Source organism: Buteo buteo, chromosome Z (assembly GCF_964188355.1).
Source record: "Buteo buteo chromosome Z, bButBut1.hap1.1, whole genome shotgun sequence".
Taxonomy (NCBI): domain Eukaryota; kingdom Metazoa; phylum Chordata; class Aves; order Accipitriformes; family Accipitridae; genus Buteo; species Buteo buteo.
The window spans coordinates 15299385-15326606 of record NC_134204.1 but is presented as its reverse complement, the minus strand read 5'-3'; the positions used below and the strand labels follow the sequence as shown (position 1 = coordinate 15326606).

The window sequence follows — 27222 nt, the reverse complement described above, 5'->3', positions numbered from 1 at the left end:
AGGGGAAAAAATTTCCTGCCCTATTCTGCACCCTTCCCTCTCCCTGCCACAAAAAGGGGGGAGCAGAAAAAATTAATTTTTTTCTACTAACCCATAGTAATTTGCAATATACTTGTACTAGATGATTGTTTTAAGCTTGCATCCAGATACTTACCCTGCTGTTTAGCAGTTAAGAATTATTTGAGTTACTTCTGTCTTGTGACTGTGTATAGCACATGATGCCTTAAATCAGGATTACAGCAAACCACTGAATAGGAATGCCCTTCTAAAGAGCTAGCTTGTGGTTTGGGTTTTGGTGACAATGAAAGCTAGGAGTTTTAGGTTCCTTCAAAACAACAAAAAATTGTGTGGTGTTCTTTTATATTGGCTGGGGGAAGAAGAAAAAAGAATCTTGGGACTTTATTCCAAAGATGGATTCCAAAGATGTTAGATGCTGAAATTGCTCTTGTAAACAGCTCTGCTTTAGGAACTACTTGTTCCTCACATGAGTCACTGCTATGACTGCTTTTTACTAGGCAGTTAACTGTTCCCTAATTAAATAGAAAATGTTTTTCCAATATTTAAAAGGTACTAGTAAACAAAAATGGTTTGTTTTTAATCTTGAAACTACTTTACACTATTTCCCAGTCTCCATGCAGGAAAAAGTGGAATTTTCTGCAAAGTGGACTTTAGAGCATATACCATAAGGCAGTTTTGGCCAGTAATTGGCACTGTTTAGTAAGCACTGCTTTTTGTTTGTTCTCTTGGTAATAAATAACAAAAGGAACAAATAAAGAAATTACAAATTCAGTGTCGGCAATTCTTGTCTATTCAGCTACAAAATGAGAAGCATGCATGTTATCCTGCAGCTTATACCCATACTATGCAATTTAGAGGTGGCTGCCTCACTTTGGGGGGAAAGCAGAAGGTAAGTGTTCTTGGTCTTCAGAAATCTACTCTGTTTTGTTTCTCCATCACAGAGCATAAACCTCCAATGCAGATATTTCTAATGGTAGCTTGCTCAGATACCCAATGAAAAAGGAAACTACTTTTTGCTGTATTTCAAAGAGTCAAATAGAAATGGTTTATTGATTTATTTTGGATGTACGTGGCACAATAAAAGTGACTGATGGCAACTGAAGCTGTGTTCTTGCAGGGAGGTGGAGCTCAGGCAATTGTTTTCTACTGCACACTGAGTGAGAAAATATAATCTAATCTCAATCTGTTTCTTTCTGAAGATGCACAATCATGCTGACAGTACTTCTATTCCTATTTCATGTCTCCTAGACTGCCTATTTCTAGTTCTTTGGAAATATAGCCTTTGTTTTTTCACTGTAGGTATCACAAGAAGGAGAACTAAAGGCTTAGTCCTTATAAAAGTGAAAATAACTGAAGAGCTACACTAGCAGAAATAGAGCTGCCTAGTCTGTGTGTCATTTATGAGAATGGTTAGTGCAAAGTGGTGAAAGAGTGTAAGTCTTGTAATAGATATATGTACATTAAGAATAAATTGGGGTCAGTCTGCTTCAAGACTTAAATTGCAGTATGTGAAGCATTTTGTGATGACATGTGAATACTATCTGATCAACAAAGTATTGCCTCTTGCACATGTGTCTAGGCCTGAGAGTGGCTGCTCCTGTTATTGCTTGAAATACCTGCACAGACTTTGAAGAGCAGCCTTCAAAGCTAGAAAGATTGCTGTTTCCCTCTCTTCTTACGTTTTGATGGTTATTATTATTTTGGCATTCAGATCCTATTAAAGCACAGGTTTGATATATTCAGTTAGAAACAGTTGAGCCAGAAGATATGATTATTACAGATAGTTCATAGCAGGCAATGTGGGCCAGCAGCTTGACTTCACGTCATACCAAAGACTATGCAGCTCCATGATGGTGCTAGCAACTACAGTTGGCAGAATTATGCCCTCATGTGATGCTATCATGTCTCTAAATTCAAGAGAGCCATGCTTTCTCTCTTGGTCAGTGTTAACTGTCAAACCAAGACTTTTTCTTGAGTCATCGGTTTTGTAACTGATGAACCAAACAGCTCTTTGTTTTGAAGTATGGATCAACAACAAATCACCTAAGCTGTGTGGCTTGAGGGTATACAGAGTGTATTGTGCAATCCAAGACAAGGTGCAAGAAATTCTGTGTACTGATAGTGAAATGGTTTTTCCTTTCCAAAGACCACTCTTCTGCCCCTCAAACCTCCCCAATAATGGATAGCAGAGAAGGTATTTCAATTGTTCTTGCCCCAACTGCCACCTTCAGTGACATTCTTCATGAACTGCTTTTATCTCCTCTCCTATTTAAATTGCGTGACTTAATATCTCCTGTTTCAGCATGGTTTTTCAGTAACCCTTTCTCCCTGGGTTTAATGTGGAGGTTACAGGCTTGCCAATTTTCCTAGTATCTTTGTTTTTTCTAAACAGTGATGTTGAATAAAATGCTCTTTCCATATGTGTTTCTTTGAATTTCTACATCAGTCTGGATAGTGGATGCATTGTTGGTGTTTCAGCGTTCATGAGACTCGTTTGCAGTGAGCTTTTTCTGATTTTTTTTTCTTCTCTAACTTCAAATAAATCCAAAACCCTAAAGATAGATCTGCAGCAAATCATGTGAACCTTGTACACTAACCTGGAAGGGGATCATGCGTGTGTGTACATCACTGAATGAATATTCTTGCAGGAGTTGCTCGGTTGGGATTATGTGAAAACCTGTGCTACTTGAAAGGCAGCTCAAAGACTACCATCAACTCTGGTTGGCAGACAGTTGATGGCAAGATTTCCGTTTGCATTGAAACGTTAAACTCAGCCTCTCCTGCCTGGGATTTTTATTTTAGACTCAAAATAATTACTTATAGGAACCTTTAGGAGACTCTTTAGACTCTGTACTAGCTTGAGTCTGATAGCTCCTTAAGATATTCCTCCTAGACACTGCTTTTCATGGTTCATTCTTACTTTGTGCAAGGGATTTTGGCTGCATTTTCAAGGTAATTTAAAAGTTTAGAAATGCATTTCAATGTAAACTTCTACGGTACCTAAATACCTGATAATTGCTAGGAATAAGATATCCATCCGCCTTTAGAAATCCTATTAGGTGCCTCCATATATCTTTAAGGTCTGTTGTCTAAGGGTTCCCACTCCTATTATCTTTAAGGACAATCTGTCAGTCTTCAACCCAAGATGCCAGAATAGATGTTGTTACCCAGAGGTTTACAGTCCTACATCAGTAAGGAGATGGAAAGGTCATGTTTCCAGATAAAGGAAGGAACAAGCTGATCCTCATCCATTTGCAAGACCAGTCAATTTTGATTTCTTCCCTCTGTTCATGTTACTGTTATGCTGAGTATTGGAAAAATATTTAATAGAATACTGTACAGCAACTTTTCAAAGCATTGCCTGCTTATTATGAAGTTCCAGTAAACTGTGGTGTTGATGAAGTATTTGTAAGATGAGTTAATTACAGGTGAAGGAATTGTCTTTGGAGAGGCTGGACAGCTACAACAAACTTCAAATACATTACAACTTTGCAGAATTTCATAGAACTGTAGAATACATTGAAAAATCTAGGTTGGAAGGGACCTCTGGAGATCTTGTACAATGTTCTCTTCAAAGCAGAGCCTTAGACTAGGTTATCCAGGGCTCCTGTCGGTCAGTCTTGAATATTTCCAGTGAGGCACATTTTACCATTTCCATGGGTAACGTATTACAATGTTTAATTTTTCTCATGGTAGAGTTTGGGGGGGTTTGGTGTTTTGTTTTGGGTTTGTTTGTTTGGTTTTTATATTTAGATTCCATTTCCCCTGAAGCAATTTCTGCTTGGTGCCTCCATCTTCTATATAACTACCTTCTAGGACGTAGCCTTTTCTGTAGAAGTTTGTAAGAGATGCTGTATACTTCTTTTTCTTTCTTATTTTTGAGTTATAAACCTTAATATAGCACAGGGCAAGTGTGACTGCAGTGCAACTTAAACTGGATTTGTAATTTCAAAAAACTGTATTAGTTCCCAGGCTGAAGTATAATTCTGATGTATGTAAGCACACATGCTTAGCCAATAGTTGAAATATACCTTGAAGAGTGTTTTGGGATCTGTAAACCTCAGCAGCACTGGAGAAAGAAAGCTGGCCCTTAAGTGGGCATATGAAAGTAGAAGAAAAGGCTCAAATTAAAAGTAACATGATTAATCTAATCGCAGTCTTTCTGGGTCAGAGCAAAGAGACAGCTGATCTATTACCCTGTTCCTGATAGTGATCATTAAAGCTGGCTCAGGGAAAAGTGTGAGAACAAGGCAGGTATTCAATGCCATCTCCCAAGTTCCCAGTGCTTTCAGCTGCCAACCAGTGGGTTATTGATTTAGGTGCTCGGAGTGCACCGGAGAATTAGTGAAAGGGAATTCTGCGTAAAATGGACTTTTCACAAGGTTGGATCTGCATCGTCTATGAGGTACCCAAATTCCTGGTGCCAGGCACACAACAAGACTTCACACTTCCCTACCAGCGAAGTGTTTGGGAGGTCCCCTTTGTATGGAGAGAATTCTCGATTCTCTATCTTATTTCTGCTGTCCATAGATATTGGGCATATTTGTGCTTTTTGCTGTTTCCTTTTTTTCAGAATCCCACCTGTTAAAAGCAAGATCCTCAGCCAAGGATCCATTCACTGCAGGCCCTCCCTTGAAGTCAGGAGACTTCTGGGAAGAGAGTTGTTTAGGAGTAGCAGGCAAGACAGTGGGAGTGCATGATGCAGATACTTCCAGCAGCAGTGGTGCGTGTTTACTGCTGGTGTGTGTGACAGGGGAAAGTCTGAGCCATCAGAGCCAGTCAGGGTCAGATGAGTATATAAAAGGTTGCACAACAACGCTGTGATCCCTGAGCTGTTTAAGATTCAATAACTGGAAAGAGACACAGGTCGATTTAGGGTCTCTCGTAACAACTTACTATGTATGTAACCTGAACATACAACAAATATCACCAGAAAGCTGAACCAACTGGTATATCTTTCTTGTCCAAACTGCAGGTTTCTCAATCTTGTGGAATCAGGTTATATCTGTTTGGACTCCTGAAATATTTGTGCAAGGGAATGGGGTCAAAGGGTGGAGGGCAAGGCCCTGCCTCCAATGAAAGCCCATACATCACACTGCAGGAGCTGCAGATCTGCTGTTGTGACCTGGGCTGGACAGACCAGGGAGGGGTTCTGGTGAATTCAGAACTCCCCCAGGCTAAATTAAGGTGAAATGACACCAAATGGTCAGTTAAAACATTTTATTCACAGCAGAAGCAAACTGAACTTGGAAGGCATTAACAGCAGGTGGCGGGGATTCTCTTAACAGGAACTGGCATGGAGCAACCTCAGTGACCCGTGTAACCTGTGGTAACCATATACGTCAATTCAGGGAAGAAGGAGATCCCTCCCGTTGAGTCCCGAGGTTCAGAGCAGACCCCCTTGCTTTCTAGACTCCTCCTCAGAGAAGAGCCCAGGGGTGGCTGGATCCACTCCTAGTCCCAGACTTGGTCAGCGGTTTATGACTTAAAGGGATGAGGTGTAGGGATTGTGGAAAAGGAGAAAGAGAGAGTGAGACAGAGAGAGGAAAAGGAGAGAAAGAATTCACCAGTCCTGGGTCTAGCATTGGTCCAGTCAGCCTGGAGGTCCAGTTCCAGTGGCCGTATGTGTGGCGGGCTTCAGTTTGTGTCCTTTTATCATCTCCTTGCCCCTCCTTCAGGTGGGCACTCAAACTCACTCAGCTAATTGGGTGTCGTGCATGGTTTGTGCCTTCAGAACCTTTAGGAGATGGGTCGGTGGGCTTGGGGGTCATTTAGGGAGGAAATTCTCCTTCCCTGCAGATATGACCACTGTTTGATCTTTGGCCATGCATGGTGAGCTGCCCCGCTCAGCGCCTCAGAACAGGGAGCTGTGCACCATCCAGCCTGCCCTCCCCATCCTGTTGCTGATGTCCTGTGCTGATCTGCTTATTTTCACCTGTGGTTCCTTGTTAGGCAGTGTTCCTTGTTATGCAGAGTTCATTAAGCAGAACTTGCCCCACCACAATGTTTGAGACATTAAGTCTTTCAGTTTCTTACATGTGCCAACTAGCTGGGCTCAGCAAAGAAGGTCCCATTGTAGAGCAGAGGCAATAGCATTAACCTGGAGATGTGCATAGAGAGAATTGCTTCGTGGTGGATGAATATTCAGCATGTAAGGCCAAATTGTAATCAATTCCAGAGAGCAAACCAGGCAAGTCAGACTTCAATGCTCCTCCATTCCTTTGCTTTCCAGCATTGTTACCTGTGAAGACAAGGTCACCAGTAAGCTATTGGCCTTGGTTTTTAAAATTAACAAGTCATCCTACGGTGCATCAGTTTTTAATGTTGAACTGTGGGTGCTTTAAAGAAACTCGATTTCTATGAAGTGATGGCATTTCACTTACTGAGAGACAGGAGTTTCATATATTTAAAACTCAGCACCAAAATGAAGAGTCACTTTAGAAAATATAGACCTAACTGGCAAAATATTCAACTTGGCAAGCTGAAGAATACTTAGATAGCTAAACACTTGCCTGTTTTTTCCAACTATATAAGTTAGCCTATTGGCAAATAGTATCTTTATTTATGAGCCTTCTTTCAACTCAGGAAAACATTTAAACTTTTATCTAGAACTAAGGGCAACCCCATTAAAGTTAATAAGCTAAAAAATCACAAAGATGTACTGAGGTACTACGTCTACTTGAGATGTGCTGCTTTGTCTTCAGCTTTAAATACGGGGAACGCAGCCACTGTCTGAATAGGGGAACTGAAGATGTTTTCTGTGTATTATTGTTTGATCCTCCAATAACATGATCCACCAAAAAAGCAGGAGTAAACACAAAGATCTAAAAAGGGGGAAAAGAGCTGGCTTATTAAGTCTTCAAAGTTTTTTTAATGTAATTTTAAACCACCAAAGGATTTAAGATTAGGGAGCTCTTTATACATCTAACTACCAAGTACTGCTGTGAAAATGAAGCAGAAAGTGGCTTGAGGATGCTTCCAAAATCCAAAATTGGTCTATGCTTAAACACAAACTGACATGTGATTTTAGCGTACTGCCCAGGACTGTACTGGAATGTTTTCTTTCACAGCTCTTCAGAAAAAGCTTTCCACAGGGGAACAAGAGAACTGAATGCTCCATCTCCAATAGATTGTAAGCTGAGCAGCTGGAATGCGTGGGGACCCTGTGACCCCTGCACCTACCAAAGGGTAAGCTACAGTTGGAAGTCTGTGGTCCAAAGCCACAACTAATGGGACATCATCTGTCTGCTTTTTGGTTATGGGACAATATCAGATTGCAACTTTTAATATTGTATGTTCATGATTTGATCATTTCAGATCTGATGCCATAAGAGTAAGAGGAGACTACACCCAGATGACCAAAACTAGTCAAGTGTTCTCATTCAAAGTGTTTTGTTGATAGAAATTATCTATTTTGGCCATGTGGATGTTTCTATTAAGAACATTATTTTTCAACACATTTTCCCTTCTTAAATAAAAAGCAATTTTTTTTCAAAGCAGATTTTTATTTTCTTAGGGGAGTTCTTCTTATGAGACTTCAAAAAAATGAAAGGTTTGAAAGCTTACAAGATATATATGAAGCATTTCCTCTCTGGATTGAAAATAGTGAAATAAACTACATAGTGAAAAATAAGCATCTCTACATACTTGCTAAGACATTATTATTAATTCAGTGTTCCTGTACACTTTTATACCATGAGCTGTGCCAATGCATTTTCAACAAAAAAATTCACCTAATATGCTTCATCTTGAAAAGTTCTAAGTTAAGCTGGAAATCCTTCAGTTCTGGTAGTTCTCTTTTCCCTCTAAACAATGTTAATAGTGTTATTTATCCTTCAAGTTTCGCTCTAGACGTATTGAAAGATTCGGACAGTTTGATGGAAGACCATGCCTGGAGACCTTAGGAGACACACAAAGCTGTAAAACCAGCCAAGTCTGTCCTGAAGAACCAGAACCAGACTGTGGTACTGACTTTGAATGCAATTCTGGTAGGTTTTGGTTTTGTGCCATAGTGAGTTATGCAGTAACTCAGGAAACCACATTTACTTAGTTCTGTGAAGCTGAATCAGTTTCCATTGAAGACAAAATACATACACAAAAAGAGAGATACGCTTCAGTGCTTTTCTAGTTGGGGATCATTTCCTGAAGCAGCACCTTATTGTTAGGGTTTAAAGAGAGTCCCTAGTGTGTAGACAGGTGGTTGCAAAGCCACAATGCCAAAACCACAGCACAAGAAATGCTTGAGAATGGGTACATTCTTCTCACCTCCCATTACAATTTACATCTAGTTTAAATTCTTCTCTTGTAATTTCTACTCCACGGTTAAAATTTGACCATACTATGAGTGTCCTTTCTCCTAGCATAACTGCTCCACCTGCTACAGAATCACTGTGTTATGAAAAATCATTGCATAAAACTAGGACAGAAGGAATTTTAACAAAAAGGATAGGGAGTTTTACCGACTGAAGTGGTATGTATGATAGATGCTAGCTGGAGACCAGAATGCCTCTAGATCCAAAGTAAGATGTAAATTTGTAAAGTGATATGTGCATGGCATATGAATGAACATAATGTTCACGATTCATCGTGAATCAAAAGAAAATAGGAAAATTTAATGGTAATAAAACTAGTCAAAACAGAAAAGGAAAGACGGTAAGTGAATTTTGAGTCCCAAACCACTGTCAATATTGTCTTTAACTCTGATACAGTGATGTGCAAGTAGAGAAAGAAAAATTAGAAAGTATGTGTTTAACTACTAGTTCACAGCCACTGTGAGGCACTTAGAGGTGAGGCAGTTGATACCAACAAGCGTTGTTTTATTATGCTAAGGCTAAATTTACCCAAAATCTTTAACTCCCGTAGAAAAAAATCAGTCTTTGTAAAACCTGTAATACGCAACCTCAGGAGAATTACTACTTCGCTGTTGCTTTAGAACACAAATCGCTATGGTTTTGGACACTAGAGTGTCCAAATAATACAGTCCAATGGCAACAATTTAAACAATTTAGAAATAATTCTTTGTTGATATTGAATTAATATTTTCCTGTGCTTTCTTAATACAAGTTTAAAAACCCCCAACACTAATAATCAAAGGTTAATATAGAAAAAATCATAGGGAGTAACAAACTTCTGCAAATTACAGTAGTTCTCCTGTCACTTACTTTCCTTAGCCATCCTAGTAAACTCATAAATAAATATAGTAGTGTTGGGTTTTTTCATTTGAAAGAGGCACGGTGTAGGACATGAATTGCTCCTGGCAATAATAGAACTATACAAAGAGGAAGATCTCAATAAAGAGTAGCTGGGGGTGTTATTTAAAGTCCATCTTGGAAAAAAAAGCATTCATTCAATGTTTTATTCTTTGATTAGGTCGATGTATAAAGCGACGACTTGTGTGTAATGCAGATAATGACTGTGGAGACTTTTCTGATGAAGATAACTGTGAATCCAACCCACGATCACCATGCCATAACCATGATATTGATGTCTCTGAAATTGGCAGGACTGCAGGGCAAGGGTATGTAATGAATGAAAAAGTACTACTGCACCTTGTGAAGAGTCTAGGACTGTCTCCAAAGCCAGCTGAAAACACTGGGTCAAACTGGCATTCCCAAAAGTGGAATCTGAATTGTGTTCACATTTGTATTCAGAAATGCTATGTAGCTTTTGGAAGAACACCTAACTACTGCTTTATTTTGTATACTTGCAGAGGATAAAATATTTCTACAGACGGTATAAATCAATTATTACGTTAATACACAGAATCATGAATTAATTACAGGAAAATACTTACAATATTTATTATTTAAATCTAAAGCTTATAGATATGTTTCAAGTGATATTTCATAACGAATCAGTCATTCCCAATTACTTTACTAACATGCCTGTCTAAAAGGGAGAAAACGTATCTTGATTATTTATACAATGGGATGACTTACTGCAACACTCTGCCTGCAGCTTTTTTCCAGTATTGCATTCTCCACTTCCCAGATCTTTGTTGTTCACAGTAGTTTTCCTCATTAATCTAAGTCAAAGATTAATCTTTCTGTTCTCATACCCTGCTGGATTTCTTTCTTTTCAAACAAGAAGAAAGTGTGACACATTGTTTATCTACAAATCGAGTTAGAAGGCAGCTATCCAAACTGGACAAATGAAAATAAAGGTATACTAGAGCACCACCTTGTGTTTAAATGAAAAGGATGCATTCTTTTCATTTAATTTTGATAATAGTATTACTGCACAAGAGCAAAACTGCTGCTCTTGTAGCATGGGGAAGTAAGCCAGGTACTTAGGCATTTTTAGAAGTAACTTCTTTATTATTTCTATTATAATCTATTACTAAAATCTTCCATGAGAAAATGTACAGATGTGCAGTAGTGATGCTGGCAACTTTGATGAATTGATAACCACTTCTGCACTGAGATGGGTATATGGACATGTATCAGACGTAAATATTGGAAATGCTGAAAAAAATTCAAATCTTTGAAACAGACACAGGAAGGCAAAAAAAAAGGATATAGAATCCTCCAAGGAGCAGTTATTTTTCAAAGTATCTGTTGTACATTTGTACATAAATGCATAGAGATATGCAGTCGATATGCCAACTTTTCTGGATTTGTAGTGGTTCAGATTTCCTCTCCTCTGCTTCAGGGAATTCTATTACTCCGCCAGGTCACTCCCTGGTAGAAAAGACAATGCTAGGAGTAGCTGTATATTCCTTCTACAGATTTGAGGGATCTGGTATACACTTGATACCAAAGTTCCTACCAGCAAACTAATATAAGATATGAAAAAAACCCAGGTTAAAAGTAGCTGTAGAGATGTCCCCTTCAAACCTATAAGGAATGCTTTCTCACAGATACATTGGTCAAGAAGAAATGGTTTTTACACCCTTTTATTCCTAAAGTTCTCACTGTGTTTGATGTTTAATATCTACTTTTATTTGTTTATTTCTCATGTGTGGCCCTTAAAGTGCTTTACAAAAGAGGTATGGTTATCTCCATTACACAAATAAGAAGACCACAAGAGATGAGGCATGCTCATGCTGCTGTGGATGAAGCAAGATTGGGTTCCACAGTTATAATCTCCATCTCTTACAGAATCTGTCTTTTCCAGTCATAACATCATTGTCTACAGGCTATAGGTGCTGACACCTCCTTTCCTGAAGTGTAACATCTCCTGTATTTCTGTTGTAGAATCAATATTCTAGGGATGCAGCCAATGGCCAGCCCATTTGACAATGACTTTTTCAATGGTCTTTGTGAAAGGGTGCGTGACGGAAACACGCGGACATACTACCGCAAGCCATGGAACGTGGGTGTTCTCAATTACGATGTAAGTCTAAATCCTTCTGTATGAACTAGGATGTGTTTAACTGAATGATGAATCCTGACATCCTCTTGGAAGACTCTGCATATCTCTTGAGTCAGGCAGCAGCAGTTTTTTAGCATCAAGGTTTTGATAAAGTCCAGAGGGAAACAGGCTATATTATCATTTGCTTTAGCAGTTAAGCTCAGTTGTACCAGATAAATTCCCACATGTTCATTGCTGCACCCATACCCAGTAAATGAAACTGTCTTTCTGGAATGTTTACAATGTAAGTGGATGAGATGAACAGGAGAAGCACAGAAAGGAATATGATAGCTAACTTTTACTGGGCAGAACAGCAATCAAGCTACTTTTTCAAGGACACACAAAAGACACTGATAAAAAGGCAGGAATAATATTATGGTACTCTGGTCCTGCTTGGGCTTTCTTATGAGTGATGACCTTCTCTGTCCCACTGAAAAAAATAATCTTATAGGCTTTTGAGATTCAGTCTATGACTTCCAGTGAGGTATGAACACCAAAAATGTTGATGATCTTAGAAACATCAATGTCAGATGCCTTTTAGAAATCAAAGCAGTATTTTGCTTACCAAATGCTTTGCCTATCACTGTAAGTAGGAAGTCCATAGAACAATGACAATTTAAACCAGATCCTTCCCAAAATGAGTATATCTGACCCAGGCATCATTGTTCATTTTTTATTTTGATGCATAACCATTTCCCGTTACTAGAACTCTTATGTTCTGTTAAAGTATACAAAAATAAACAACACTGAAATAGGTATTCTGAATTAGCTATTGCCTGCGATAAGAAAAGAAAGCAAAATCATAATTTTGATTCATTTCAGATGTCAGAACCTATTAGCAAATCTTGTTTGCATTCTAGGAAGGATATGGAGACTACTGGTCCTTACATGTAAAGGAACTGTTAACACACATAAATTACTTTGAAAATGTTACATGCTGAGATTTAACACTCACTGAAGTATTGACTCTGAACTTTTCTGTTTAGTTTTGAATGACTGAGCTGATCCAGATGAGGTGATTTGGGGAAGGGGTGGCATTTCCACTTATTTTCTTTTGAAAGAAAAAAGAGCTGTAAGAAAATGTATTGCTACACTATGTAAAACATACCACTTTAAAGTGCTCTGTAGATTTTTCTATTAATGCCTGTTTTGTTCTCTCATACAACCTTTTCATTATCTTTTCTAAGACAAAAGCAGACAAAACCTTCACATCTGTGTTCTACCATGACCGTGTAAAAATGTTACGGGAAGTTTATATAGAAAAACAAAAACACTTTAATGCTGACCTATCTTTGAAATACACACCTACTGAAGGAAGTAACAAAAATGGTTTAGAACAAAAGTTCAAGTATCACTATAACAAGAATTCAAGTTTAAGCTCTATCCTGAAAAGCTCCACAGAAAGGGTAAGTTTAATCAAGCTAAAGAGTTTAACGCAACTATTTTACAAACAGTAAAATTTACAGTGTTAGAATAACACAATATTAACCTTTCTCAGTATTTGAGTTGCCTGCTGCTTTTCTGCAATTTATGCATGAAAAAAGAAATAGTGGTAATACTAGGGTTAAGATTTCAGATGTGGCCAAAGAGTAACCAAATATAGATTCATTTTCCCACTGTTTATCCTTGACTAGCAACCACCCTCATCTTCAACATGGGCTTGATTGTGAGAAAGGGCCAAATATCTCTGATCTTATCTTGATTAGAGAGCAGCTCTGATCTAGTGCAATGGGGGCAAATTAGGTCAAGTCCTGGGATAGAAATTGCCACTGAGCAGGCCCATGCTAGGTAAAGACAAAATAGACGTGCAGAATAATAACTGAAAGGTCAGATCTCAGCCATTCAGGTATATCTGTAGTAATAAACTACCCTAGGCTAAGAGGCATGGGCATTAGCACTGGCACACAATAATCCATAGTTTCACTAGCACACTGCCATGATTTTGGTATGTACCAGCTCTCATGTTCTCATAAGCAATGCCTATCCTGTGGTCCCCTGCAGCATGTTTGAAGGGAATGTTCCCAGTAGGCAGTCTGGAGAAAGCAAGCCTATTTTGGAAATGCACACAAGCCATACCTCTCTACCTGTCCTTTGAGACAGAGGAAAGGCCCTATCCCATTTTATTTACTAATAAAGAAGTAGCCTTAACATCTAATGAGGTCAAAGAGAGACCACAAAAAGTGATACTAGACATGCTAGACACTGTGGCCTAATCCAGCAGCTGGGTGCTAGTGGGTCATATACCCTTTCCCACCGTATTCACCGAAGTCTGTGATTGCGACATGCCGTCATGTACAAGGTACATCAATTCCATATTGCTGAAATGCACCACATGCGGAGAAGAATATATCTGCCTCAACTAATTAAATCTTTCAAGTTTCTTGTCAGCCTTGTTATCCAGGACCCCTTCAGAGCTCTGGAGATCAAATGGATATAAAGGAAAACTAAGATAACTTTTATAACTGATTAATTAAAATAATGCTGAAGAGAAAGGTCTGTACTATGACAAGAAGCTGACATACAGCACTGACTTTGTATTGGTATGAGTTTTCTTGGGATGGAAATGGACTATTTAAATCTCAAAGCATTCATCTCCACAGACCTGAAAGATCAAGTTCTGTAGCTCAGGGTGTCTTAGAGGCTGCTCATAGTCTAGTGGCTTGTGATAGGAGTTTTGGCCTCAAATTCTTGCTTGGAAATCAGTTCAGAAAATGAGTTGTGATCTGTCACTGGTAGAGGTCTATCACCGTAAACTCGCATTGCTGCAGTGGCAGTCCCTGGTCGAGAACCCTCCAGGGCTCACCTGCAAGTTAAAGCCAGGAGAAGCCCAGAGGGTAAGGGAATTTGTACATGCTGGATGGTGGGAATATTTCCACCTACAAAAATTTCTTCACAGAGATTTAGATGCCTGAAGATTTCTGCCAGTCCCAAGCAGCATCCTAGTCAGCAGTTTAAGATTCTTTAAATAGTGCCAACTAACGTGATGGTCAGTTGCAAAATCCCTTTTACGTACCTCCTATTAGGCACTACTGTTAAGGGAGTCACATAAGTACTGCAGATAATAATGGGGTTTGGAAGGCATGTGTTTGCTTAGAGTCTTAAGTGCAACTATTTCACAAGATGTCATGTGTTACGGGCAGCAGCTAGGTCCTAGATTAGATTATGATATAAAACCATCTGCAGTGTAATTTATGAAAATATCAGTCGCTAAATCTAGAGTTAGTATGTCGGTATGGGTCAAAGGCCTCAAAGCAAATTTTTCCTAATTAATTTTCATTTTACAATGTTATTTTGGGTTTTTTGTTTTTAATTGGAGCTGTGCTGTTCCTCCTGACAGTCTAATAACAGAGAAGTGTTCCAATAAAAGAGAGAACTTAGTTCTGCTCTGACTATAAACAAAGACAAAACTCCGGCTGACCTCAGTGGGCAGCTTCTGTTATCTAGCAAACCATATGGAATTACTTTTCAATGTTAGGAAAGTCAGAGAGGCACCTTCAGTAAATATTGTACTTAAAGAGAAGACCTTGTTGTCAAATAGATCACAAAGGGCTTGCTGAAATTAGTAAGGGGAGAGTTCTGCAAAACTGAAAGAACTGAAATGATCTAAATCTCTTGCAACTTCCTCAGTTTAAATTGGAGAACTTTCAATTTGAACAAGTTTGTCCCTGTTCCAAAACGCTATATTGAATGCCATGTTTAATGGTGCTGTGTTTCCCTGTAAGCAAAATAGAACAGATTTTCCTGCTGTGCTTCATACCAGAAGGGCACTTTCATCTGCTTTCTTCCCCCTGCATTTAGAACCAAACCTTTCTGCATGTAAAAGGAAAGATTCAGCTGGGAAGATTCCAAATGAGGAGTCGTGATGTCCGTCTCACAGATAGTTTCCTTGATGATCTAAACTTGCTGCCTGCTGAATATGATAAGGGGGAATATTTCAAATTCCTAGAAGATTATGGAACCCACTATGCAGTCTCTGGAACTGTAGGAGGAAAATATGAACTTGTGTACGTGCTGGATAATTACGCTATGTCTCGAACAGGTATGCATTCTGTTGGCCTTGCTGTGTTATGCAGATTATCACCAATCTCCAGTCATGCAAAGAGAAGTATGAGGATAGATTTGTGTATATGGAGCACTACTGAGAACAGCACATTTCAGGGTGTGCCACTTGTGGCACACCAGTGACATTACAGAATTGCATGAGTTCAACAGAGATGAGAGTCAGCCTTTGTCACTTCCAGAATTATTTGAAGTCTGTATTTTAAGTCTGTAACTAAGAAAAAAAATCTTAAACAAACCTCTTCAGAATGCTAGCAATACTAATTGGTGTGACATGATTCACAAGAGATCCCCAATGCCTAGAAAATCTGCCTAAACCTTAAATCAAATTTGCTAGTTGGTACCTTCTTGGGGTACAATTGCTCTACAAGTATGGTAGTGGCAAAAAATAAGGAATAAATTGAAGAACTTCCTAGAAATCACACAGTGCACTTGAGTGTGTTGAAACTGGTTTTATAGATTTTAACATTCACCCTGGAATTTTCCTTGCTCTGGTTAAAATAGGAAAGTAGCAATTTAATCCTCCTTCATGTGCAGTTCAGATATATGTGGTTTTGTGATGGATTAAAAGTATCATTCTAGAATAAAGTTAGAAAAAGTAATTCTTATGCTGATTTTGGAGATCAGAAAATAAGTACCTGATGCATGCAGCACCACCACCAATATTACTATCAGATATTCAGACTGTGCAAAGGGATATAGGGCAAAGCTGTCACTTACGTATCCCACTATTACTCTGTTCAGCCCCTGGATAATGTGGTGCTGAATTTTTTTTAAGTACCAATCTTAAGCAAAATTTTTTCTGAACACAAAAGTGAAGTTCCAGATTATATGTTTGAGTTTAATAAATAAAAAGTAGTGTTGGAGGCAGTAGCGGATAGAGGAGGATTAGAAATTATGAGAATAGAGCACTTGTAAGAGATTAGTGGCCTTAATTAACTTTATGGGGAAAAGGAGTGGAGAAACATGTGTGAGGCTGGGTGACAGAGACTGGGAGGATTGAACAATTTAGCACATAAAAAGACCAAATGATAAGCAGCTGAGACAGAATTCCAATAGAATATATGGAAAGAGTGGTCCCTAGAGGGACATCTGGTTTTAGCTAGATCAAGGAAAATAGAAATCAGTTTTTGGAAGGTTTTGGTATTTTCCTAATCACTGTAGATCTCACCTGCCTCTGTGCAGGGGCTTCAGATACAATCATCCTCACATTCATTTTGTGGAAGAGGAAAATGCAGGAGATAAATGGGAAGAAGAAAGTCATAAACATGTCCAATAGCCCTGAAATTTATTCTCCAAGAATAATAGTATCACATTATTTATAGTCATACAATCCCTCTAATCACCTAATTATTTCCACTTCTAGGTATCACTGTAGAAGATGTGAAAAGATGCCTCGGCTACCACTTAGGTGTCAATATTGCGTATGAAGACTTACATGCCGATGTTAATATTGAGGGTGGTAAATGTGAAAAGATTCATGTGAAGGACAAGTGTAAGTATATCTGTATTTTACATTACATCTTTTCCTTAAGGCAAAATACCAAGTTTTTCCCTTTTTATAACCAATATAGCTATTGCTGTTAGGGAAAGGACAAATCTGGTAGATAAGCAGAGGTGAGGCTGCCATACTTCCATGCTCCTAGACCAAGCCAGGCTGAGCATGTGTTGCCAGTAGGTGCACACACACACAAACATACTTACCTAACAAATAGACACATACACACATTGCTAGCCACACAAATCAATATACACAAAAGCACAGCACTCAGGCAAACACAAACAGCACCAGTGGCTTCATCCTGTTCTTGTCTCTGTCTGATCAGGGTGAAAGTCTGTTAGTGTGAAATATCACAGAATCACAGAGTGGTTGAGGTCAGGACGGTCCTCTGGAGGCCATCTTGTCCAAATCCCCTGCTCAAGCAGGGTCATCTAGAGCTGATAGTCTCTGCAGGCAACACAACTGTCAGATATTTCAGCCCCTCCTCAATATACATATATAGCCAACACAGATCCCTCCAGCAGCTAACCTTAGACATTCAGCTGAACCAGCAACTGGATCCTTAGTCTCCCTTGTTACTGGCACCCAGATATACAACACCCCAAGGACCACAGCTCCAGTCCCATTGCTGGTACAGACCACCTGATGCACACCAACACACACACCCCCACACACACTATGGATGCCTCCAGTGACTGGCCCTAGGTGCGCAGTCTACCCAGCAGTTGGTCCTTGGATCCTCTTATCTCCAGTTGCCCTGCACAGACACACACTCACATGCAAACAGGTGTCAGTCAACCTCAAGACCCTGTGGTTTCTCCAGTATTTGGCCTAAATACCCTGGTCACTCCAGTAGCCAACTCCTCCAGTTGTCTCACTCTAGACTCTAGAGATGTAGATATCTAGGCCGGACTAACACCCATTTTGATACTTGGCTCCCAAGCCACTTACCCTATTCACCTCCTAGTCTGGCTTGATATTTGCTAGTGATCACACACTGACACACGTATACTCACTCGTTCCAGTTACTGGCACCACAAATACCAGGTCCCTATCAGCCATTGTCCAATTCTAGTTGCTGGCATACAGATCTCCATACACACACATGCACAAGGAATAGAGTCCCCTCACCCAGGAAAATAGTTAGAAATGGAATTTAATGGTAGGCCAGGACAGACTGCACTGATCAAGGACAGTATGCAGCAGACAAGCTCACTGCTCAGCCACTTTTCTATATGCAATCAATCCCCTTTTTTGCTTTTATCCCTCTACCTTCACATGATTGTTCCTCCCAAAGCCACCTTGATCCCCCCCTTACCTCTTCAACGGTACTCCCCTAAACACTCTCTAAGTATTTTAAGTTTGTGCAATCCCGAAGTGCCCTTCTTTGCATCCAGAGAGCCTTTCCATTGACTCATCTTGCTGTTCATTCATCCTCAGCCCCATCCTGTAGGGCTAATAGCTCTGCTGGGACAGGCCTGGGAGGAATCAAGGCAGGGGCTTCCTTTCTCTTATTAAGCTACTTGTGTTCCCCTGCCTGTCATTGTTCCTCTCTGCTCCTTTGTGTGTCTGGAAATTACTTTTCTATCACATGACCTAAAAATTGCAAAAGGCAAGGAGATTTACTACTGAGCACAGAAGAGGCAATTCTTTTCAGTGCTCTCTTCCTGTGTTTTAGTTATGAAGCAAAACCTCCTACTAGTCTAATTCCTGCCCTTTTCTGGTTCAGCTCATGTGAGACAGTAGCATTACTCATATTATCTTTGGCTTGTTATCAAAAAGCTACGATCTCCATGATATCTGTCATTTTGCCCTACCCCTTCTTTCCTTTCAGATATAGGGTTTTCTAATTTAAATGCAAAATAGAAGATTTCCTCCCATATAAGAGGTATGAGCAAAGAAAGATTGAATTCCACCACAATCAGTGAGTGAAGGGTTCTTCTCTCTATAGTCAATTTATAGAGGTGGACTTGTGCTAAAAAGACAATTGTTCTTCAAGATGCATGGACATCCAACTTTCTTCATCCTCTCTTCTTTCTTTCTGCAGCAGAACTTAAGGATGACGCTGTCATTGATGATGTTATCTCCTTCGTTGATGGAGGGACAATTGATTTTTCAGTTAAAATAAAAGAAATGTTACTGCGAGGATCCAAAATGGTTGATGTAGAGGATTACATACAGTGGGCTAAGTCTTTGGTTGATGCTCCAGTAGTGATACAGCAACGGGTAAGTACAACTTCTTCAGAGCTGTGGCTCTTACAGTTTGAAAGCTTTTGTTCTAAGATGGAGGTGAGACTGCAAGTTTATCATGAACTTGCAGGTATTTTCTTCATTTTTATCACGAATGGAGTCATGCACTTCACTCATAAGACAGAAGCAACAGTGTACTTTATTGATGTAAAACAGTGAGTTAACAAAGTTCAATGGTAAATGTGACAGTGGTTTAACAAGATTTGATGGCAAGGTATGTTTGAGCATTTACTGCATAGAGAACAGGATCAGAAAAAACTGTCAGGGAGACCGTCCCATTGAGTCATGAGGTTCGAAAGGACCCCCTTGCTTTCTGAACTCCTTCTCAAAGAAAGGAGTCTAGGTGCAGCTGGATCCACTCCTAGTCACAGACTTGCTCAACGGTTTATGTCTAAAGGATTATATATGTGCAATCAATCGTTTATATCACTTAGCTAAGATTTCAAAGTTTAGCATGCTATTAATCACTTACCAAGAATAAGTTGCGGCAAGAAATCTCTCAACCTCAAGGAGTAACCTCGTGAGGTGTCCCTACTCAAGGGGAGATCCTGCCGTGCAGCCCACTGCTGTGCAGGAGAGCTCAACGGGCCCCAGGCTGGCTGTCCACTATTTATAAAGTAAGATGATTGACTTACAGTCGTATTTGCATAGTGGTAAGATGTCTGGGTCACTGTTCCAAGCAGCCCTTGGCTACCATGCTGCCACCTGTCCCCCGAAATCCAGGGTAAGCTGGATGCAGCCATCACAACCCCCACTGCTGGTTATGGCTTAAGCAGGGGCAGCGGGTGGAGCACACTGCCACAACCTTGATAGTTTATTCAGATGCTTACTTGAGTGATGGGTGTATCAAAAGGATTCAGAACTTCAGGAAAGTCTGTTATGCATGGGCTTTTTTCTTCTACAGCCTTCTCCAATACATACACTTGTTCCAGTTAAGATGAGAAACGCGTATTTAAAGAAACAAAATTTGGAAAGAGCAATTGAAGACTACGTTACTGAATACAGTGTGTGCAAATGTGAACCCTGCAAAAATGGAGGCACCCTTGTGCTGGTAGATGGGGCCTGTACATGCATGTGCTCAAGCTACTTTAAGGGAATTGCTTGTCAGATTCCCAAATCTACATTAGTTAAAGGTTAGTAAACACCCCAGACAGACTAAAATAAGCATATTTTTTATTGTGAACAATATGCTGACAAAATGAGCCTTCATAAGGACAGAAAGATATCATAGTACTCCCTTATACCTACTGCTGTCAAACTTCATGGTTATATGGTGTGGAAGTTAGCATAAGTTACTGGGTTCTTTCTATAAAGAGGGCATTCTAATTTAGAGTTCATTGTCCCACATAGATTGTTGTGTCTTGGAACGATACCCCAAGTTCATGAAAGTAAATAGGAGCATTATTGAAGCATGGTGCAGTAATGGTAAACTGATTTCAGGCAAAAGCAATCTCACCACATCATAAGTTGTTTTGTCTTCAGTTTGCTGCAAAAGCACTGTGTTTGCTAACACATGATCACATTTCATAATTACTCTGCTAGCTTAATATCGGATTGGTCCACAAAGGGGAAGAAGAAGAAGATGAATGCAGTTCCACAACATGTAAAAAATTCAGTGTGCAGTAAATTCATTCTCTATGGCCAAGTTTTTAAAACATAGGTGCCCAAAATGGGCCTTAGAACTTGATACTTGGGCAGCTTCCAAGGGTGACAAAAATGTTGAAACCTCTGAGCTCTTAAGCAGTGCTGCTGACAAGAGCAGTTTCAAAAGCCAAATCTGTGTGATGGGTTGTATGCTGTAGGCTGCAGTGATCTGCAGAGTCACCACAACTGGTAACGTAAGAATTGAATCATGGTCTACCTTGTCCACCCTCAAAAGTGCCAAGTAAAAAGCTCTAATTTATCTCTCTGTCACTGCACAGAAGACAGAGAGGTGCTGGACTAATCCTAGTATGGTGTCTTAATACCAGTTGTCACTGATGGAGGCTGGAGCTGTTGGAGCGCCTGGTCCACCTGCGTCAATGGAGAAAGCACTCGAACTCGCCAGTGTAATAATCCTACACCAGAACCTGATGGCAGACCATGCCAGGGAGAAAGCATTGAAAAACGGCCCTGTGGAGAAGCAAAATAGTTATGCTGCTGAAAAACAGGTAAGCAGCCTCTCTAAGTACTAATAAGTTACCGCTGTTTAGAATAAATGCTCAGCCAATATTTGGAGTATTTCAGTGACACAGTTGAAGAAGTGATGGGTAAATCCACTTGCATGTTTCATTTAAATCTGTGACTTGATACAGCTTTTAAAAACAGCTACCTTGTCACTTGAATTTGTGAATGGTGAGATTTGTATTTGAATGTCTTGACAAGTAATGTTATATCACAGAACTCAAGAGTAAAATGGAATTCTGGATAAGAACAGACTGAAAATCCACCTCTTAAAATCCAGATTTCATCTCCAGTCAGACTCTCCATCAAAAAAATTATGTCTTAGGGAGAGGGAAAGAGATGTATTTTGCAGAAACAAAATATAAAGTCAGTTTGGGAGTCTGAATTCTCTTACTTGATAAACAGAATGCTTAAATCCAACAAAGCTACTGTTACAGCAGTTTTGAAACTTTTAGCTTGGAAAAAAAAATAGTTTAAGAAAATGTCTAGCTACATGGATTTGTCATTTTTAAAAAATTTTCAGTATAATACTGCAAAATAAAACAAAAAAATAAGCAGGATTTTGAGGATGGATGCTTTTGTCCATAAAATGGCAAAGTGGTCTCAACTTTCTTCATGTGCTGAGAACAAGAAGCTTGCATGCTACTTGGATGTAACAGTAAGAGTTTTCAGGCCCAAGAGGAAGTGTTTGGGTTTTATGCTTAACATGTTACCGTAAGTTCCTTCTCTTCTGGGAGGCCACAAGAAGAAAAGAGGTGGCAAGATAGGGGAAGGATTTTGAATGTTTCCTCAGTGAAACACCCTGATGGTAAGTCTTGCAACATGACTTCTACCTGCACCAAAAATATGTATCAGACTTCTATTATGCCTGCTCTCTCTCAGCTTCAGTAGAGTTCAGCTACACCTAATACTCTACTTCTGAAGCACCCTGCAGAAAGCATGGCCAGCAAGACATAACAGCACTCATGGCCATCTAGCCCTACAGCAGGGAATTACAAACTGCTTCGTATAGCACTGCATCTCAAGGCCACCAAAGTTACTTATTCCCTAAGTTATTCCAAAGGTGGAAGAGAGAAAATTGAGAGAAAAATATGATACAGAGCTGGAAAATCAAGAGTAATATGAGGAAGACAAGTATAAGAAATAAGCGAAATTAAATAAAACTAGCAAGTGGCAGATTCAAAACAGACTGAAGACTGGTCCTTCACACAGTGGCCATACCAAAAGTAAATATGCATTTTAAAAACCTCAATGCAAATTGATGAAAGGTTCTCAAACATGTAGATAATCATGCTTGCTCAGGAAACCTCTGAAGCATCAATTTTGGCAGGATGGGAAAGTATTCTGGGCAAGTATTTCTATGCGTTTCCCTACTCATGGACATTCTTTAGGTTGGTGCTATTGTCCCCTCGTTAAAAACAGAGTATCAAGTTAGTCTTTGATTGATCCAGTGAAGTTGGTCTTATTTTATAAAAAATCTCATAAACAGCTTAATTTTATTTGTGCACTGACACAAATTTTTCATTGACATGTTTCTATTCAGCCATGACAGCAAATACCACGATGTTGATTCATGATACATACATATTCAGATATGTTTCCTCTGCTATGGCATAGTAAAAGCTCTGTTAAAAAAATTGGCTCCTGACACCTCAGACATGTTGAGTCTCACTTTTCCAGCAGAAGTCAGATATTTAAGTCTTCTGAAAATCACAGTATGTGTTTTGATTCATTCTTCATTAGAATAATTTTACATTACAGTCATACTTGAGACATATTGAAATCATGTTCTTGGTGAGCCATAAGAGTACTATTTCACTTAAATTTTGAAAAATGTATAAGTTGTAGCTACTACCTTCTATCAATTCTTCACTATTTTTTCTCCTTTTTTAGAAAACAATAATGGATTCCAAACCGATTCTACAAATCACAGTTTCTACTGGCCATCTGGCTATCCAAGAGCAATGGAATGCCATGACTTAAAAGCACCTGCAGCTTAAATGATTGCTAATCAAAACAAAGTAATACACCAATAAACATCTTAACAGAGATGAGCTGATGCAGTGGGTGTGGTCCATCTTTTATATGTCTTTGGCCTTCATTATAGCATGCATTATCTATCTTTGTTAGTCAACAGTGTAATGGTATCCTCTTTTTCATAATTCTTTGTAGTATGTTTTCAAACTGATTTTCAAGAATTCAAATCCAGCATGATTATCAGAATAATGTATACAACTTCAGCTGATTGATGGTATATTATTAGTAAAGAACCTGGGAGAGTCATTATCTTCAGCAAAATGCCCTCGTGGATTTATTGCCAACCCCACATCTTACATGTAATTCATGCCCTGAATCACCACTATGTTTATGAAGACCTGCAGCTTTACTAGAGTTACTGCTCTTGCTCCTCCCAACATTTGCTGAATAGCCTGACGTTATATCTTGTCTATGTCAGTGTGTTAAGGTTTTTATATGAAATCAGAGGCACGTTACAAAGGGATAGAACAGTTGTTACATTACCATCCATATTTTTAGCAAAACTTCCAAAGGAAACAAGGTTGAGGCAATTGTACTGTCATTGCACCTACCTGTCAGTCTTCCTCAGTGACTTTTGAAACTAGTGGACAATTACTGGAAAATTTGTTTGGGGTGGGGAGAAGGATAGTTCTCAAAGAATTTTCATGGGAAAAGGCAGCTAAATTGAGAAAATGAAAAGAAATTAGTGTCCCTGTTGAGGAAAAAGTATTAATGTCATCTTAGCTATTCTACTAGACACCAGAAGATCCACATGGAAGCAAGATACAAGAAAACAGATTTCTTTTAAAAAGTTAAGAACAAGGGTATATGAGAGCTGAGTGGTTTGGAAACACAGGAATGGTAAAAGCCATCAGATCAATGAGATCAGTCCCTTGCATACTTGCAGTCCAGGTCTGGAAGAGTCCCCTGGAAGCTTCTTTACCTGCTTCCTGCCCACCCCAAGTGACCCTGAAGACTTGAAGTACCAAAGACCAAACATCACAAAAGAAAGCAGGAGAGAGAACTGTTTCCCAGGCACCTGTGGTAGGAGAGCATTCAAAAAGTGAAAGTGCACTGATGACCAAAGAAAGTGAATCATACCCTGTGCTACAAAGGCAGACCTAAAAAGGCCTTTCACTGGTTCCTGCCAACATGAACAGTTCCCTTCACATCACAGAAGTGGAAATAGGCTTCCACTAATTAATGCTCCCAAGTGCAAACACAGGATTTTCTCAATGGACGTAGCACATATGCACCTGGCATCCCTGAAGTCTTCCTGGGACATTTCAGAAAGCCTCAGACCTGACACTTATGTACTTTGCTGCACTGTGCACCTGAAATAAAGCTGCTCTTGGTGGAAGATCTGATGTTACTGCCTCACTGTGAGAACAGCAGGAACCTTCATCAAGAGCAGAGCTACCAGGTATCAGGAAATCCCTAGCAGACAGAGCAATTCCTCAAGAGCTGCATAGGCAAACACTCCTGGTTAAAAAAAAAGTAAAAAAAGAGAACAGGCCTAGGGAAACCTACCATAGTCTGAGATTTAACCCTCAATGTGACCAGACATGCTGACCAAGCATCTTTCCAGTACAGTTAGTATTCTCCATCTGACAAACATCAGAATCCTTCCCATCCTGTCATTAAGTCTCTTTCATAAATTGTTCATGTAGCATATGGAAGCCTTACTGATCTCCTTCCTCCTCTATCTACTTTGGAAGATCATTATTGAATATGAATGAATATAAATTAATATAAAATTTTGTCTAATTCCCATTTTAAATGTAATCACAACCTGTTTATACCCATTTGATTTCAATCTTTTATTTTTTAGTATAAATAATCATTATTTCCTTGATAGTTACAGACCTTGTCATAGCCTCTTTCATCTCCACTTTCTTAAGTTAAGCAAGGCAAGCTTTTTTAGTGTCCTTTCAGAAGCCAGGAAGTCCTTCTACTCATACAAGAAGACTTCACCTCTATCTGTGTCAGTTTAAATTCATGGTCACTCAACATAGTTGACTAGAACTGCACACAATACTCTAAATAAGCTCTCATCGGTGCTCTGCACAAATTCTTTTGCTGCATCTCCTAAAAATTGTTTGTCTACTGTGCACTCGAATCACATGCTCTTTTCACATGTGCACGTCACGCTAGGGACTCATACTTACTGTCTCCCTGGCTCAGAGCAAAAATCCATGTTCTTAGCGCTAAGTATATGACTTTATCATTAAACTTTGGTTGACTTCTATCACTCCAATACACAAAGTCTTCTCATTCTTCCTGTGTAATGACCTGATTCTCCCCAGTATTAGGAGAACCATTCAGCTTAGTACATCTTCACATAACATTGGTATAGGCCCGGCTTTCGAACCAGGCTCCTGACCCAAGTAATGAGCAGGGTCAGTCCCATGACCTACGCCTGCAGAACACTGCTAGTAATCCCAGTAAAACTCAGGAATTCCCCTTTCACTTCTAAACTGATGTTGCTTTAGCCAGCTCCTTGTCTACCTTGCAGCCTTCTGACAGGTCGCATTCTCTCCCTATTCCATCACTTAAAATTCAAAAAAAGACATTATATGAAATACTCTGCTTAAATCTAGATAGATCAAGTTAATTATACTACCTTTGCCTAAAATGCCAGTTAAACTTTGTAAAACAGATACTAAGTCATTCAGATGTAATCCATCTTTAATGAAACCTACCTTTAATGTAGCTACGTACACCTAATAATTTCTCTTTCAAATTGTAAAAATCTATTCTTAGAGTTGCATAATATTGTGCTCAGACAAATAAGTCTGTAGCTTGCCTAGTAATTTTCTACTTTTTAGAAAACAGGTAATATGTTTGTTAATTGCCACTAGAGGTATCTGTAGTGGTAGTTGCTATTATCTATGTAATAGATAAAATTGATATATTGTATTGAAAGTTTAATTGAAAACCAGTGGTTTGGGACTTAGAGCAATGCAGCAACCCTTTCAGTGCTCTAGTAGTGAGATTATAGGGAAATGCTGATTTCACCAGAGAATGCAGTTTAAATCTTGCTTGTGGCACAGATGCTGTATTTTCTGTTACTTTACTATCATTTTTATTTGTCCCCCACTACTTCATACAGAGAAGCTTGCTTGTTGCAGACTCAACTGATTTTTTATTACATAGTTGGACATCACCCAAAATACATCAGTGGTGCCCCTCCCCTGCATTTAGCATGTAGTTCACTCCTCTTCTTCCTTCCTTCATCTCTTTTCATTAAGCCCTCTGTCTTAGCTTTTTTTGCTAGAACTAGCTCAGTGAGGTTTATGGCCATATGCCATTTCTTCCTTCAATTTTTGTGCATAGGAAGTCTGCAGCAGTGCAGAACTTTAATATCCTGTCAGACCAGGACAACCCTATTTTTTTATAATATCAGCTATGAAGAGCTGAATAGTCAAAGGTTAATTGACAGAAATATAGTTCAGCTTATTAAAGGAAGAAAATTACTTCAGATTTTAAACATCCATGAAAATCTGAGCTGGAAGGAGACGTTCATGGGGCTAATAGTGAACCCTGAATACACAAAAATTCAGGAACCCTGCGTATGAAAGACAAAAATAAAATACATTTGCCTTTTTAATTCAGTCAAAGATTAGTGAAAACAGAGCTGTATAATTTTCTTATCAGCATAGACTTGTTTTTCATTATAATCTTGGAGGTCATAAAATGAATGAATGCTCATAGGCTGTAATTTGTCTTTCACAGTGGTACAGTGTATCCCAAACAAATGTTAGGTCTCTGATAATATGCAAAACAAGGATTTTGCTGGTATCTTTTCCTATGAAGGCTGGATAGACCACATACACTTTCAAAAAAGGAAGTGCACAGTGAAG

At 39.2% G+C, this 27222-nt stretch overlaps 1 protein-coding gene across 2 annotated transcripts; it reads left to right on the top strand.

Annotated features, from left to right (window-relative positions):
• The first annotated feature begins 801 nt into the window (after positions 1-801).
• C9 (complement C9) lies at positions 802-23411 on the top strand. Of its 2 annotated transcripts, none has more exons than XM_075019975.1 (11): positions 802-907; positions 7089-7206; positions 7859-8006; positions 9388-9535; positions 11214-11352; positions 12558-12776; positions 15169-15409; positions 16796-16924; positions 18978-19156; positions 21151-21330; positions 23237-23411. In XM_075019975.1, exons 1-11 carry the CDS (start codon positions 822-824, stop codon positions 23324-23326), a joined length of 1677 nt encoding a protein of 558 aa, XP_074876076.1. In that variant the 5' UTR covers positions 802-821; the 3' UTR covers positions 23327-23411. The 2 variants fall into 2 exon arrangements, with proteins under 2 accessions (XP_074876076.1, XP_074876075.1); XM_075019974.1 differs by lacking the exon at positions 23237-23411 and adding an exon at positions 20085-20313.
• Positions 23412-27222: the final 3811 nt, after the last annotated feature.